This window comes from Condylura cristata, unplaced genomic scaffold (assembly GCF_000260355.1).
Source record: "Condylura cristata isolate star-nosed mole 26May11 unplaced genomic scaffold, ConCri1.0 scaffold00001, whole genome shotgun sequence".
NCBI lineage: Eukaryota > Metazoa > Chordata > Mammalia > Eulipotyphla > Talpidae > Condylura > Condylura cristata.
Genome location: NW_004567102.1, coordinates 62,438,350 through 62,456,079, shown reverse-complemented (window position 1 = coordinate 62,456,079; position 17,730 = coordinate 62,438,350). Strand labels below are relative to the sequence as shown.

General features: G+C 36.5%; 1 protein-coding gene across 1 annotated transcript in view; it reads right to left on the bottom strand.

The window, feature by feature from the left end:
• Nucleotides 1-17,730, bottom strand: part of RNF217 (ring finger protein 217) — a 168,240-nt gene that overhangs the window by 98,391 nt on the left and 52,119 nt on the right. The window contains exon 3 of the mRNA XM_004674103.1: nt 126-228. Within this exon, the coding sequence (XP_004674160.1) occupies nt 126-228 (103 nt within the window). The remainder of the gene's footprint in view (nt 1-125; nt 229-17,730) is intronic.

The window sequence follows — 17,730 nt, the reverse complement described above, 5'->3', positions numbered from 1 at the left end:
GGAGCTGGCGCCCTCCTCCTCCGCGCGCTTCACCTGGAGGGCCCTCCTCGCCGCCCCTCACCCCACCCCTCTGGCGCACACCTCCCCGCACGTACACACGCGCGCGGGCACCCGCGCTCCCTCACTCGCACTCCCGAGTGGGTGTGATCTGCGAGCCGAGATGCGCTCTCGCGCCCAGTTCCTTCCCGGCCTCCGCGAAACCCGGGCGCGGGCCGGGTGCCCTTCGGGCTACGCAATAAGTAGAACTTCCTACGAAACTACTGTAGACTAGAGTTGCAACTAGAAAACGCTGGCTACTTTAGGCTTTAGGTTTCTCCGGTTTCTCTTGGGTGCAGCCAATTGCAAGGCTACAAACGATGACTTCAAAATGCAGCTAAGAGTTACTATTCGAAAATAAGGATGTTTTCTGTCTAACGGGCTAGAAAGGGAGCCACCAAGACAGCTGATAAATAGCTAATGTACGATTTATTCCTCTTTTCTCCGCTTCACTGCTCTTTCAGGAACTTTTGTTAACCCTTTAGGTATACCAACCTGAGCAAGTAGCACATGGAAGTGAGATGCCCTGGCCTAATTAATAAATTGGATCATTGGTGGAAATGATGAAGCATTTCTTTAGCATACCCTTTTTTATCCCCAAAACTGTTTCCAAGACAACAATTATGTTTGAGCCAAAATTTAATTATGTGTTGATCTATCTTTATTTTACAGGAAGTATTAGTCACACACACTGGTGTGTTTTAGTTCCCTAACGCCAATGAAAACATTTTTGGGAAGCCAATCCTTGTTTTTTCATCTTGGGAGGGAGTTTAATTTACACATTCATGTAATAGGAAGGAGCTGTGAAGTGTGTAGATTTTTTTTTTATCCCTGAAGTTGTTATTGGATGTTCTAAAATATTTTCCAAATCGGATACACACGCTAGAAAGGTGACTACAGTATTAGGAAAGCTAGCACCAAAGAACATTTCCATCGTGTGTGTGTGTGTGTGTGTGTGTGTGTGTGTGTGTGTGTGTGTGTGTGTGTGTGTGTGTGAGAGAGAGAGAGAGAGAGAGAGAGACTGATGCTCAGTTGCATCCTAAAGGGGTGAACCAATCAATCAGTCTAAATGCCACCTCATTTATCACTCTAACCTGAGAATAAAGAATTCTTATTTGGAAGATTAATTACTATTCATGGATTTTTCTTTTCATCTTGGCTAATTGACTTCCTTGTACTGCCCTTTTCTCCAAATGATACCTCTAATGCTTATTGTTTTAAATGTAGGGGCAAAAGCCCACATGCATGTGTCTTTTGTGTCTGCCCTCTGGTAACTACTGTTATTCATTCAGAAAGAATGTAAACACAATCTGTGTTTGCCAGGTAATAATGCTGAAAGAGTATAGCCAGAGTAACAATAATGAATACTAACAAGTATACTTCCAATACCCTCCGTATCCTCCAGTAGGTTTGGGACTCCCTCCCTTGAACATGTTTGTGGTAGGTATCCAGAGTACTTGTACACATGGTACCCAGCATTTTGTTGCTTATTCCCCAGGTCACCTCGGTCCCAGGTCAGGGGTGGTAACTTTCCTTGATATGCAATTAGAACTCCTACCTTCTGGGATTCCTAAGGGTTTATCCATAATTCTGCAGCTCTTCTCCTCCCAATGACTTCCTCCTTGTTTTTTTCATCAGCCTTTGTGAAAATAGAACCACAGCATGCCATGTCTCCACCTTACAGACAGACTCAGACTTGCTGACTCCTAGGCCTAGTGTCCCTTGTATTCAATCTGGCACCCACGGAATACCAGAGGGTGGATTTAAATTAAAATGCATATTAAGAGGGTGTTCCTAATTCTCCTGCACTGCTGGTAGAAATGCAAACTAGTACAAACACTATGGAAACTGTTTGGAGTTTCCTCAAACTGCTAAACATGGAGCTTCCATATGACCCAACAATCCCACTGCTAGATATCTACCCAAAAGACACAAAAACACTGTCAAAAAGATACTTGCTCCCCCATGTTTATTGCTGCATTATTTACAATTGGAAAAATATGGAAACAGCCCAAATTCCCAAAAGTAGATGACCGGATTAAAAAGATGTGGTACATATACACAAAGGAATATTACTCAGCAACCAAAAAAAAAAAAGAAACACATGCCTTTTGCAGCAACATGGATGAGCTGGAAAAGATCATGCTTAGTGAAATAAGCCAGAAAGAAAAGGAAAAACTGAATGGTATTGGAGTATAATGGACCAGGTGAGAAAAATAACAATAATAATAATAATAATAATGAACAGTTATATACAATTTATGAGATGGAGTGGGGAATGGGATCAAAAACAGTGGGGAAAGGGAAATGCATTGGACTTTGGTGATGGCACATGGGTGATTTGGTGATGGGAAACCCAAGGGGATTACAACTGAGATGGGAAAATGCACAAACTGATGTAAGAATAAACATATATATATATATATATATATATATATATATATATACATATATAAAGAGGGTGTGGTAATATATATATATATAAAGAGGGTGTTCCTATCATCAGTTTCCTCTGAACTGAAATGTCTGAAGCACTGGTGATGATTGTACTCATAGGCTTCATTGTTTTTTTGTTTTTTCATTGTATTTAAGGACTAAGTTGAATATATAGCTAACAGCAAAGATTTTACTTATTTTCTACAAACTAAATATTCTCGAAATTCACAGACCATTTGTATAGTTATTAGTACAAACTAAGTGCTATCTGCTACTACTAGTTGCAGCTCTCAGTACTTGTCTGCATTGAGCACACCTCTAAAACCAAGATCTCAATATCAGGGGACAATGTCAAATTTGAGATCTGACATAGTCACTGCTTTTGATCATTCTTGAATATTATTTTTTGTTACCACATTTCTTTAAACATAAATTCTTCTTTCTCTAAAATGTTTTTATTCACACATTAATTAGAAAATTAAAAAGAGAACTCTTTCTAGTTTAATGCATGTTGTTACTTTCACCAAATAGTGCTAATTAATAGTTGTTTATTTGTGCTCTTTCTCCATCTATATATTTATTTACTTATTTTATTTTCATAAATTTGTAGATTTTATATGTTATTTACATAGAAAGCACAGATATATAAAGATGTGTAGTATATGATATATACCTACCTGTGTTATATATAAACATATATGAACATAAGTGGTATAAGGCACCTCTAGACTCTATACTATCTTCCTTTTCTTTTACCTTCCTCTTCTCTGTTATGTCCAACTTCCATATTCTGATAGGTTTGCACAGGATGGGAAAAAAAAAAAATTAAAAAGAAAGCCTAGACTTATTAGAAAAATATGAGGTAAAGAAAAGCTACGATACATTTTATTCTTACATATTAAAGATAGAACTAACTTGTAGAGAAGAGACATATAACTTTTAAATACCATGAAATAATTATACAGCAAATACCTGACTTACTTTTCTACAGTTCTTCAACTGTAAAAAAGAGGTAAAAAGAGGGCCCTCCCTGATGGCACGGGGGATAAAGCATAACATTAGGAAGGGAAAGACACTTCAGCATGAGTTCAATCCCTGCCTCGGAGATGGGAGATGATCCACGTGGCACCAGAGACCTCTCCTGACCTGCTGGCTGCTCCCCTCAGCATTGTACTGCGTCAACCAGCTTTTTCTGCTGCCCACTCTGTCTCTGGTGAATCCTCTAACCGCCCTGCACCTCTAGCCTGTACCCCAGTAATAATTAAAATTTTTTTTTTTTAAAAAAAAGAGGTAAAAAGAAATAGAAATTGCCTAACTTCTTAAAAATCCATTTCCTGAATGGACAGAATACAGTTGAATGGTTTCCTGGGCCTGCTTTGAAAGGACAGTGTGCTTTTGGCTCTTTTTCCCCTAGTTTTCCTCCTTCACACCCATGGAAGAGAACTTGGAATCACTGAAGAAAAGGAGCTCCAGGTGGGGAAAAGAAACACAGCTGTTTCTGTTTATTTTTTTCCACCTAAGTTCCCTATAGAAATTTCAAACTTTTATGAGATAACATAAAAAAAAAACAAAGCAAAACATTGTATTTCTTTAAATCATAAAGTGAAAGTCTCAACTTTTTGAAAATAGAAGAAAACAAGAATAAGAAGGAAGGCGGGGAGAGGAAAGTTTGGAAAGGAAGAAGGTAGTATATAAAATACATATATATATATTTATATAATGGTATGTGCTCTTTATCCTATTCTTGCATTTATGGACTGAGAGTTTCCCTTCCTTATCTTTTTCTTAAACTTCCTCTTTACTTTTTCAAGTGACAATAGGCTATAAAAATGCTTAGAGATAGGGCCCTCCCGGGTGGCGCAGCGGGCCAAAGCACTGCACTGAGAAGCTAAAGCCACTTCCGCATGAGTTCGATTCCCGCCTGCCCCGGAGGAGACCACATGGCGTGGCAGACCTCTCCTGACCCGCCCGCTGCTCCCCTCAGCAGTGTACTTCGTCGATCTGCCTGTTCTGCTCCCCACTCTGTCTCTGGTGAATCCTCTCACCCTCCGCATCTCTGGCCTGTACCCCAGTTCTATATGGATAAATAAATAAATCTTTAAAAAAAAATGCTTAGAGATAAACTCAGTCATAATTAATACTTCTAAGTTTCCCCAAACTAATCCCCCATTGGCAAGAAAAAGATGCAGTAATTTGAGTGCCCCCAAACTTATTCCCAGATGCCTAGTTTGCCTCCCCCCCCAAAAAAAAAAAAAACAAAAAAAAACTAGAACCTAGTCCTCAACCCACACTGGAGATATTCTTACAAATTTTTTTTCAAAGATCTGTAGAAAGTCAAAACTATGAAAAAGAATAGGAAATGTATCACATGGTCACAAATATGGAAGCCCAAGTTCTTTCTACAGTTCTCAGATCTCAGTACAATATTAAAAGGAAAGCAATAATGAAAGAATGATAATCTTAGAGAGTTATAGAACTATGGTTCTCAAAACTGTGTGCCAATGTACCATGTCAAGTTACCCTGGGGATGCCATAGAACATTTAAAATTCTTTGGGGAATCATTGTGTTACCTGTTGGAAACCATGTAAACTAATGTTATATTTAATGATCTGGATCACATTTCTATTAGTAATTTCTCTTGGCATCATTTAAACTGAGACCCAAAGCCTCCATATACCAAGAGTACAAGACCTTAAATTAGAAACTTTTGATAAAGAGCAGAAAGTATCAGGACAGAGACTATTATCTTAGCAATTTATATGTAAGTATAAACTTATGTGTAGTAGGCGAGGGCTAACCTTTGTTAAGGAAACATTTGGCCCTTGCCCCCATCTCCTGGAAGGTAACTACAAGACTACAAGAATGGTCTTTGTTCACCTGAAGCCTTAGGTAATGTATTCTATGCTAATAATATGATTTATGATGGAGTATTGGGTCATGCACCATCAGCTTGAACTCTGGAGAGTATGGAAGCAAAATTTAGTCATGAAGTGATATAGGCATCAAGTCTATATCACTGACCCAGGAAAAATGTTTGGAGAGCTTCCCTGGTTGGCAATCATCTATGTATATTATCATAGATTGTTGCAGGGAGAAATAGGTGTTGTCCATACAACTCAAGTGGGGGGATAAAATCCATGCCTCGTCTCTCCTGGATTTTGACCTATGTACTTTTACCTTTCACTGGTATTAATTTTTCTTTGTAATAAACCATCACTGCAAAAGTAGAAGTCCACCAACTTTTCTAAGATTTTATCTTCCTTGTTTACTCAAGCAGAAAAATGTAATTGAGAAAGTATGGTGTTACTGACATGAAGACAAGACTAGTTCTTATGTTCAATGTAAACATAATTTCAGTATAATAGAAATACAAAAGAAATCAGAGACAAAATGTATTACCTTGTTCTTATCAAAAAAGAAAGCTGGATTTCTCAAATCATGTAAATAATTGATCTGTTTGATTTATGGATCACTTAACATTACTTTTAACACTCTGATTAAATGATTCTGAAATTTGATGAATTGACAGCTTATACCAATCAGTTATATGTATCTTTAAATTATGACAAGTAATTTTATCAATTTATCTCTTAACACATTGCTACTGAACAGGATGGGAAAACCCAGCTGGCTTGGGGGGGATGTTAAATACCACAAGCTGTTTCTAAAGCATTGTGGAATCAATAAACCTCAAAATATTTTCTCACATACTTTGATAAAATCCCTACATGCAAATATCTTAAAAACCTTTAATTCACATATTCCTAGATAATTTACATTTTTCTTTTCTCTGTGTGACTTTAGAGCTATTTTTATGAACTTTATAAGAATGAGTTTACACCATAATTTATAATGAGAGAAGGAATAGATGGGCAATTGATATCTGTATTCAGGTTTTATTTTGCCATTAGTTATCTTTTGCCTCATTTATCTGGGTCTCAGTTTTTGCTTTAGAAGAACGGGCAGATTGATCCCAATAACTCTAAGATCATGTCAACACTAAAACTATTTTCAGTTTAACCTGAAGATACTAATCTTAGACCACAACTCAATCCATGTCCTGATGGATCTAGAAATTAAATAGAGAAGATAGATGACTAACTAAAGTATCAGACACATTTTGTTGGATTTAATCATAGAACCACAAACTCAGAGCTATGGGAGCTACAACTCATTGGCTTTCTTCCTAGGTAGATCACACAATAAACTAACTAAAAGTGAATTAGATCTTTCAGATAGAAACAGAGGTAAAGATAAATATTGTAATAGCGGACTACCTGAACAAACACCAGACAGCAGAACACATATGGTGTCTTGAATGGTAACTAGTGTCCTGGGCATTTAATGTGCTTTCATGTGATCTGTAGAGAAAGAACAGGATATAAGACAGGAGAGAGAACAAGAGATAAGACCAGTTAACATGAAATTGTTAGAGTCTTTTTGCTAGATAAGCTCTATTTGATCTTTTAGATCCTTTTTCTGCTATTGCCTATCCTTTCTGTCCCTGGAAGCTGACACATAAGAACTTTGATTGCCCTCTATATTCCAATGAAGTTCAACCAAAAGAATATACTGGAGACCTTGACAATGTAATTTTGGAGACAATGTAATAATTGGAGATAGTGCAATTTTTATGTCTCTCAGTTTGCTAGGTCCCTATATGCGATCAGTATCCTTTTAGAAAAACTACAGGCATAATCATCTCTAGGTTGTAAAAATTGTTTCCTTTAGGCCAAAGGGAACACATGTTTCCTAAGGTTACTGCAACAAAATATAATAATCAGAATGGCTTCAAATAGAAATGTTTTATCATGTACTTCTGTTAGGGGGAAAGGATGTCCTGAGCGAACTCTACAGATACAGGGTTTTGCAGACTTCAGCCCACTCCAGACATGAAAACTACAAATCCCAGCAGGTAACACTTCTAGAGACTAGGAGTCAAAATCAAGGTGTCATTAGAGCCCTGCTCCCCCCTTTAAAATCTGTAAGAGAAGATCTTCTTTGCCTCTTCTAGTTTTTATGCTTGCTGGAACCCCTGGCATTGTTTGGCTTGTAAATGCATAAGTCCAACCTTCGCTTCCATTATCACACAGCCATCTTATCGTGGTCTCTATCTTTGCTCTCTTCTATAAGAACATCTGTTATATGGATTTTAAGGGTCCTCACTGCCTCAGCACAGCCTTGTTTTACCTACAACTGTAATGACTCTTTTCCCAAATAAGATTCTGTTATAAAGAAGGAGCGGAGGTGCTGGTTGGGACTTTAAAATGTTAAAGGAGGGTGGAGTAGGACATAATTCAACTCATACTAGGAGGTAAGATTACCCATATTAATCCTACTGCGCTAGTTTATACAAGTCTTTAAAAAGACTCTGTTCACACCTTTGCAATTAACGTTATACTTAATTCTCCTAAATTACCAAGTTTATATATACCACCCGTTTTCTTCAGAGATGCTGAGTATTGTGTTGAACTGATTGCCTTGACAATAATTCAACCAGGTGTTTTTAGTTTGTTTGTTTTAGATAGTGGGATATAGTTAATAGGGGAGTAATGATCAGTTCCAAGTTTAAGAAAAATAAATATTATGGCAAAGTAAAATACATATTAGAAGAAAGAGACACAGAAGGCCAGATAGGAGGTGACAGCGTATTGTTATGTTGAGACATGACAGTGGTTTCCTGTATCCCTGATTAAAATCCTTACTGCCTAACATATGGTTCTCCCCACCAGCTGTCCTCCATCTCCTAATCACTACACTCTCACTGATTTGCTGCTCTTTCTCAAACACCCAACCCGGCTTCTCCCTCAGGGCCTTGCTGGCATTCCCCCTGCCTGTAATGTGTTTACTCCTTGACACATGCCTGGTCCACTTTCACTTTCTACTGAATGTTTCTTTGTCATAAAGACCTTTCTCAAACAACTGTGACAATATACCTCCAAACCTCCAACACCTCATCTCAGGCATCAATAGCCCTATATTTTATTTTTCTTCATAGTACTTACCAAGTTATAGAATTTGTTCTAAACTCCCCGAGAACAGGGATTTTTGCTGTTTCTCTGCTATTCTCTCCCCAGTGGATAGCATTGTGCCTGCCACATAGTAGGTGCTCAATTAACATTTATTTAAAAACTGTCACCATTAGAGATCAACTCTGTGGGATTTGGCAATAGATGTAATGTGTTGAAACGAATGACATAAAAGGATTTAAAAATGGCTGAAGGGTTTTTTCTTCTTCTTCCTTTCTTTGGGAGACTACCAATATATGCTAACCCACTTTGGTTATTTTTGCATATTACATTTCAAAAAAGAAGTTTCTTTCATTTCCAATGTTCTTTTAAAAGTACTAATATTAGTCATAGGGTTCTGTAACTCCTATGAGAACTGAGTAGGTTGTGACTCATTTTTAAGATAGTGCTTCTGATTTGTACTGTTATTTATTTATTTATTTTTTTACCAGATTCTATTGATACTATTCTGTCTGTGGGTTGTAGTGAAAAGTTCTAGGACATTTCTAACGTTTCCTTAACTTCATCTAACTGTCTTCTTATGTGGCTGCCTCATCAGCTGATTCAGTGATCTCCTCTTTACATCAAATAGTTAAGTAAAAGAATTCATCAGTGTGTTTAGCATGATAGGCCAGCTTGTTCTGTGATGCATATTTGTTATTTAGTTACTTGCTTCCAATTTTAGGCATGACTAAGGGATGTGGTGCAATTCAAACAATTTCAATTGCACGGGCTTTCCCACACCTGAAAAACTGGCCAACGGGCCAGCTTTTCTTAAAACGGTCTGTGGAAATAGCAACTGTAGCTGAAAAGCAGCAAGCCAGGACACAATTTGCTGATCTCTAATTGTCAAAGTAAACTGTGGAGCTGCAAAACCAAACAGAAGAGAAAAATTTAGAGGTATCTGGACAAAAAAGACATCAGAGGAACACCTGTTTTAAGAGATCAGTGACCTTCCCCAAATTGTGGAGATAAAAAATACTGGAACAACTTCTTTTTTTTTTTTTTTTTTCTAAGATTTATTTATTTGTGCATACAGAACTGGGGTACAGGCCAGAGGCTCAGGGGCCGTGAGAGGCTTCACCAGAGACAGAGCGGGGAACAGAACAGGCAGATCGACGAAGTACACTGCTGAGGGGAGCAGCGGGCGGGCCAGGAGAGGTCTGCCACACCATGTGTTCACCTCCGGGGTCGGAATCGAACTCATGTGGAAGCGGCTTTAGATTTTCGGTACGGTGCTTTAACCTGCTGCGCCACCAGGGAGGGCTCTGGAACAATTTCTTAAATGTGTTTTGGAAAAGTGTCACCAGTGAAAATATGCTTCAATATGGATAAGGGTGAAGACTAAGAGAAATCAATGCCAAAAAAACCTACCTGTACTATAATTAGTACAGAAGAAAATTCTTCAGAATAAAGAGATACAGTATCAGAAGGAAATGTCTAAGCAATTAAGAGCATCAGAAATGTTATCTTGCATAATTCAAGTATAAATTATTTTTTCTTTTAAATTCCTTAACATGCAAGTGAATGTCTAAAGTAAGTTATAACTTGCTTTCTGAGAAAAATTTTTTATTTTGACTTTATTTAGTCTCTCTATTTTAAGTTTAAAATTGCCTATTTTAAAAATCAAAAGAAAGACAAATAACAGGTTAAATATAGAGAATTCAAAGGATCAGATAAAGCCCAACCTAAAATATAACATTTCTAAGGTGACTGTAGAACAGAGGAGTATAGAACTGGGGAAAGGATGAGAGGGGAAAAATAGGCAGGAAGCAAAATAGACTTTGGTGGTAGACTATGGGTGATTTGGTGGTGGGTCAACTATGGCAATGACACATGAAGGTGGGAAATCCTAAACACCCAAAATACAAAAAAACAATGAAAAGCAATATTATCTCACTGCATAAAAAAGAATAAAATGACTGATTTTACAAGGCAATAGTATCTAATTCACCATGACTATTCAGCATTATGTTGCAAATCCTAATCAGCATAATAAGAATCGGATAGTAAGGGAAAGCCAGAAGTGCCTTTCAACATGGATAATGCAGTTGTTTGTAAAGTATATTCTTGTGATAATTTCATCTCAAGTCAGCACAGTCCACTTATTTTGTCTTCTTTGGCTTGATTTGAAGTTATTGTTGAATTATAACAAATTTCATATTCACTGCTCCGGACTTACCTCTAGCACAATTATTTTACAGTCTCCTACTTACATGTTTTCCCATATCTCTCCCCCAACAGACCATAAACTCCATGTAGATAGGGCACCACATAGACATCTTTTATCTCCCTATAAGCTCATTCATATGGTCAGAAATACAATAGTTATTGGAGAATAAGTCACTCAGATTTAATTGACCTCTTAAATGATGAATTAAAGCTAAGAAAATTTAAGATGGAGTAATAAAGGAAAACAAAGTAAATGTTAAGTTATAATTTGATCTGAAGACTAAGTTCCAGGAGTTCCTATCTCATGAGTCAATTTTGTTAAGTCCCTCTCTTGGACACTTCCTTCCTGGTATCAAGATACCTGGAAAGTTGAAGCTTCAGTGAAAAGATGGTTTGGCTATATGTTTAACCTAGTCTCTGCTGAGACATGCTGAGTCTGCAAAGAACACATTTCTCTGGTGACCATCTTCATATTCCCTTTCCCTTAAATGTATTGTCTTTGAACTTTAAGCAGTAATCATTATACACTAATAGATAGTGTGCTTCTAACTGTACTTTTTGCTAGTTATCCCATTTCCAATGACATAGATGGTAATGTGTTTTGTAAAAGAAAAATATCAGGTGGTCTCATAGAGGAAATATAGGGAGATGGAATAAAGGATCAGGAAAAAGACAAAATTTGCACAACCCATAGATCTGTGGCATACACAGGAGAGAGAGAATACATGGGGTCACAACAGGGGACGGAAAGCACTGGGACCTATGGTGATGGCTCCCGGGTGCTATGGTAGGGGGAGAGTTATCAGGATTGCACCTAAGAAGAGAAATCAAGTATTGTACAAAAATGAACAAGGATGTACAAAATTTTTTTTTAAATTAAACTATTTTTGTTGTGGATGGAAATGCTACCAAATTTTTTTGTTATCACAGTTAAAATACATCATTAAGCATCTTACATTTGTATACAATTATTCTTTTTTTAAAAAAAACTTATTTATTTATGAATATAGATCTGGGGTGCAGGCAGAGGTACAGGGGCAGTGAGAGGATTCACCAGAGACAGAGTGGGGAGTAGAATAGGCAGATGGACAAAGTACACTGCAGAGTGGAGCAGCGGATGGGTCAGAAGTCTGCCAGGCCATGTGGGTCGCTTCTGGGTGTGGGGATTGAACTCACATTGCAGCAGCTGCCGCTCACTTGTAGAGCTGCACTTTAACAGGGAGGGTCCATCATACAATTATTCTAACCAAATAAGTGACTTTTTTTCTAGAATTAGGAACCTGATGCTAGTGATAAGTAATAAGATACAGTTCAATACAATCAAAGTTTTTATTAATTAAATCTATATTGGCAGAAACAAAATATACCTGAATGGCAGAAACAAAATATACCTGAAATCAGTATGTAAAATGTCAATTCTTTTCTTTGATCTGCCTCATAATCCACTTTCTTAACTTCAAGTCACAATTCTCTCCATCCCACTCAGTGCTGTAAAGCTACAGGCTTTTATTTTCTCAATATACCAAAGTTATCTCAAGCTCAGGGCTTTTACCTTTGTTCTTCCTCTGACTATTTTAATAATTCTTCATCTCCACATCTGTATGACTGTTTTCTGATCCATAATCAGGTTTCAACCCAAAATAATATCTTCACAAAAACTGCCACTTTCTTTTTTTTTTATAAAACTTTTTTTTTTTAACTTACTTATGCATAGAAGAACTGGGGTGAAAGCCAGAGGTACTGGGGAGGCAGAAGGGAGAGGATTCACCAGAGACAGAGTGGGGAGCAGAGCAAGCAGATCTACTGAAATACACAGCTGACGGGATCAGCAGGCTAGACAGGAGAGGTCTGCTATGCCATATGGGTCAGCTCCCTGGCCAGGATGGAACTCAATAGCTTGATAGTGCTGAGAATTTAACCCCTGTGCCACCACGGAGGCTCTGGAGTCATTTACTTTATTGTAGTTAATACTACATAGAATTGTTCTTTAGAATTGATTTCATTTGCTTAGGTACTATACTTAATTTTCCACTTGAATGGATGTGCAGCAAGAACTAGGACCTTGTGTATTTTCTCAGTGCTATAAAACCAATCTTAGGGCTTAGAAGTGTGCCCAACGTATGGTAAGCCTCAGAAAATATGTGTAATAAATAACTAAAGATAAAAGCAGTCTGCTCCCTTCCATTACTTATTGATATTTGGACTGATTTAGCAGTCTTAAGAACATGTGAAGCCTGCAATTTCCTTATATATGAGTGCATATCACAAGCACCCACTAATATCTTCAATTAGTTTCAACCTCCTTCCTCTGGTCCATTCAATGCACTCTAATTGTAAGTATTTTTGAAGGTAGGTTTACTTCTCATTTTTCTTTGTGATTTTGCATTACTGTCTTCTCAGAAGTTAATGTGTGACTATTGTTTGATGATGCATGCAAAGTTAGTTGCCCTTTAGACAATTGGAAATATGAATTTACACAGGATGAGGCCTTGGGACAAAACTAGCATGGACAGTTGAGTTCAAAGGAAAAGAGCAGAAAAATTCTAGTTAAGGGCTTTGCAGAGTTCAGAAACCACATGGTGAGTGAAGAAGGTGAGAATGATTTTAATAATGATTAACAGCAATGAATCAGGCTAGAAGAAATAGCTTCACCAAAGCAGTGGGATCAAAACATGATCACAGTGTCATGGAGGAAGGTGTTTAGCCATATATTTGGCATTAAAAGTTTTCCTTTACATCTTTAGTAAACAAAAAATTGAATAAATTATTGGGATTTAAAGGACTAAGTTGTCTCACCTGATTTTCAAGCAGGAACATCCACAGAAATGTATTTCTACTGCCTGAAGATTTATTGGTTCCAGCAAATATAATTGTCCCTGGATGTTTTCCATGTATCATTTTTTATTCATTTATTTTATTCATTTCCTCTCATCTTTATTGATAGCCCAACATTTCTCACTTTTTTTTCTTTCTTTTCTTTTTGCTATAGCTTTGTCTCTACACTACTTCTGAAGCAATTAAAAAAGACTTAGTGGTACTGGTAGTTCTTTGAGAAATAAGAAAGCAATATTAGAAAAGACAATGCCATAGGAAGGAAGGGAGGATAAAGTAGAAAGCTTAGCTCCATTCTCACTTCCAGGGGGAAGAAGAATGTGTCTATTGGGCCATTCTTGAGAAAGTGATTGTGGGGATAGCAGAACTTTGGAGAACATCGGATACTTGCAATGAGTGAAAGAATGCATAGAATGCACTTTTTTATTTTCAACTGTACTTCTTATCCAGTAATTAACTCATCAGTATATCAGTATATGATTGTGGTGCAGTAAAAATGACCATTGTGCTTTTGTGCCAAATCTATCATGAATTGATTGTATTATTTAGACAAGTGTTTTAGTGTTAATAACTTAGTTTCATATTTGAATGAGGATTGCACAATGGAAACTCTAAGGTCTTATTGACATCTAATATTTAGTGGTTCTGTGGGGAAGGAAGTTTGAATATGGTAAGAATAAATAATAAAACATATAGAGACACTATCTTGTTAATTTTTCTCTTTAGAAGTATAATATACTAATAAAGCTTTTTTTAAACATTTCCATATTTCTAACTAAATCTCAATTATCTTCATTGAGAGATTTTTTCTTTTCTTTTTACTGACAAATATATAAAACATATAACACATTAAGAGAATCCTCAAAAATGAAAGAAGATAAATGACAAAGAAATTTTTGCAATTCACAGTCAAAAGAAAAGAAACAATTGGCATCAATGGTTTTGTTTTTGTCAGGAGAGGAGGAAAAGAGAATAATGCGACATATTTTAGAAAGATACTTGTTCCTTCTGTTCCAGTTTTCAAACAATGAAGAATAATCCCTTCTCTCTTTCCTAATTAGTTGTAATTCTTTGATTACTAGTAATGTCGAATATCTTGGCATATGTGTATTCATTATGTGTTGTTTTCCTTTCATTATCTAGGGGCATTCCTTCTCTTCATTAACCTATGTATTTTGAAGTTATTAACTCATACAATAAATGCGTTAATTTGCTTTGTAAATCAGCCATTTTGTGATATTTTTAATTTTTTTCAACACTTGTTTTTTTTATAGCATTTGTGATTTTTTTTTTAGTGCAATAAATCTGATATTAGCCTATAGGTTGGTAGTCATTGAAAATATCTCTAAAGATCCCTTATGCCTTTTCTAAGAAGCTGTAGTTTTCAAACTCTTACAATACACCCATGGTCCAGTTAGATTACAGCATAGGGCTTTCGCTGAAAATCCAGTTCAATTGTTCTCCATTGTTTCTGTATGCCTCATGATCACTTCCCACATAATAATATTTGGTGTATTACACTTACGCTGTTTAGGCTCTTCAGCACGCAGGACTTTATTTTTTAAGAATTTTGAAATAATAGAAATACCAGAATGTCCACAGAAACCTGAATAAACTAATGGGAGAGGAACCATTGTTGGCAATGAGGATCTTCTTAGGCAGAGAAATGATAGGAGCTATTGCAGATGGGTTATCTTGACTTTGTGTCATCACTAAATAGTCCAATAAAATGAGAGTTTAGTTTTAGAGTAAGAGTTGTAAAATGAGAAAGAATAGACTTTGTCTAATTTTATGTTATCTGGAAAAGCTTTTAGAGCAATGCAAAAATAAAATCTAATTTACTGAGGACTGCAAGCCCACAAGAAGAATCCTCATCCTAAGAACATTTTTTTTTTTTTGGCTTCATAAACAGGGAAACACTGGGCAGTAGATTTTTATGTTATATTATAATTAAGAATTAAGTATTTACATAGTACTACATGATAAACAGCAGGGAGAGAAAAACTATAACCAAGATATGAACGAATTATAACAAAAATTATTAAATTAACCAGCTGTTCACTCTAGTATACAAGTGAATGTTGGTATAAATTAAGACTAAGTCACTGTATTATCCAAATTAGATCATGTATAATTCTCAACAGAACAGATTATCATTTCCCTCTTTTCTTTCTTTCTTTCTTTTTTTCTTGAAGCCTTATACAATGAACATTTGCAAAAAAAAAAAAATTCATTTAAAGTATTAATATTACAAAACCCCATTTCATCATTCAGGATATGAGTTTCACAATATTAATAATTTAAAAGTATTCTAGAAGATAATAAAGTTAAGCAATTAAATATGATCAATCTGCATGGATGCATGGCATGGCTCAAAATTGCCATTTAATTACATTTGTCTTCTCCTTCAGGCATATATTTCAGAATTAGATTTAATCACAAACCTTATATGAGTAAATGAAATAAAGCTTCCTTCATCACCTGACTTCATATAATCTGACTCATAAAGGAATTAATTTTATTTTGCAAAATTTCTGTTAATTATAATTTGAATCCTCAAATGTGTTACCAGTTAAATTTTAATACATTTAAAATTAATTCCTTATATGATATAAAGCCAATAATTATTTTTTTGAATGATCAATAAATAACTATAGTTTATGATCTATTTGTTTATATGAATAATTTAATCTTTGGATATATGCACAGAGTCTACATGTATTTTATATTTTGCTTTAAATAATTCAATGATGCCTTTAAAAGCTGGTCAGGTCATCACAGTCAGATTACATAATATAATCTTTAGATCAGCTTTTTCTTGAACTTCTTTTTTCCCCTTCAACATATTAAAAAATTAGGGATGTCCTCCCTGGTAGCACAGTGGGTTAAAGCACAGCACTAAGAAGCTAAAGCCACTTCAGCATGAGTTCATCCCCGCCATGGAGGTGACCCACATGTCACTGCAGACCTCTCTGACACGCCCACTGCTCCCCTCAGCAGGGTACATTGTCAGTCCACCTGTTCTGCTCCCCACTCTGCCTTTCACCAGCCCCGCACCGCTGGCCTGTACCTCAGTTCTGTATGCATGAATAAATAAATCTTAAAAAAAAATTGGGGGGGTGTTGGGGTGAGTGGCTTACTGAGAGATTTATCAAAAACTAGGACTGGGACGACACTTATCTTCCCCTTCTCCAAATTTAAATTGCTCTTCAAGGTTATTACTGCACAGACTGTTTTCAAACACCCTTTTGAATTATAAAAATGTTGACTATAAAATAAAATACGCAACACAAACCTGCAAAATTTTTTTTAAAAACTTCTTGCATCTAACAAGACCATACAGAATTCAGAAAAGCATCTATAGATACCACACTTTTTAATGACTTCCTGAACTATGACTTTGAATAAAACTCCTGGGCCCTCCCTAGTGGCACAGGGGGTTAAAGCACAGTACTGAGAAGCTAACGCCACATCAGCATGAGTTCGATCCCTGCCCTGGGGGTGACTCACATGGCCTGGCAGTCTTCTGACCCACCCACTGCTCCCCTCAACAGTGTACTTGTGCCCCTGCCCCCCACCCACACACACACTCTGTCTCTGGTGAATCCTCTCACAACCCCTGCACCTCTGGCCCCAGTTCTATATGCATAAATAAATAATCTTAAAAAAAAAAAACTCCTTCCTCACTGTTCTAAAATCTGTCATATACTCACAGAGCAAGTTTGATGACAATCCTTGAAAATAGATGATTTTTCTTTAACACTGTCTGGATATTACACTATGTTTTATTTTTTTTTTCTTAAAACCAAGCCTCCCTCATTTTGTCAAACCTGCTCATCTAAGTGTCCACACGATATTATGCAGCTTCATTTCTGACAGAAATGAGTTTTCCACGCTGAAAAATTTTGCACTACTCCACAAATCACTCTGAAGTTTCCAGTAAAATCATGCAACAGAAAGAGCATCATTGTTGAGAAATTCTCTTCTGGAATCTTGTTTGCTTATATGCCCATTTCCCTTTCTTCTGATTTATGCTTTTATAGTCTATCTAAATTTCCTATTGTTCTGCATCATTTAATATTTTCCAGGCATGTAGTAAACGTTGCTTCATTTCCGTTTTTATTATTTGGGGGGGGGGGCGCTTGCTGTTGAGCAGTCAGTATTTTGAATTTTTCTCCTTTTGCTAAATCCTCTCCCAGTAGTTGCTTTTCCTTGGACTAACTCCAGCTTTTGTAGTTGGCTTAT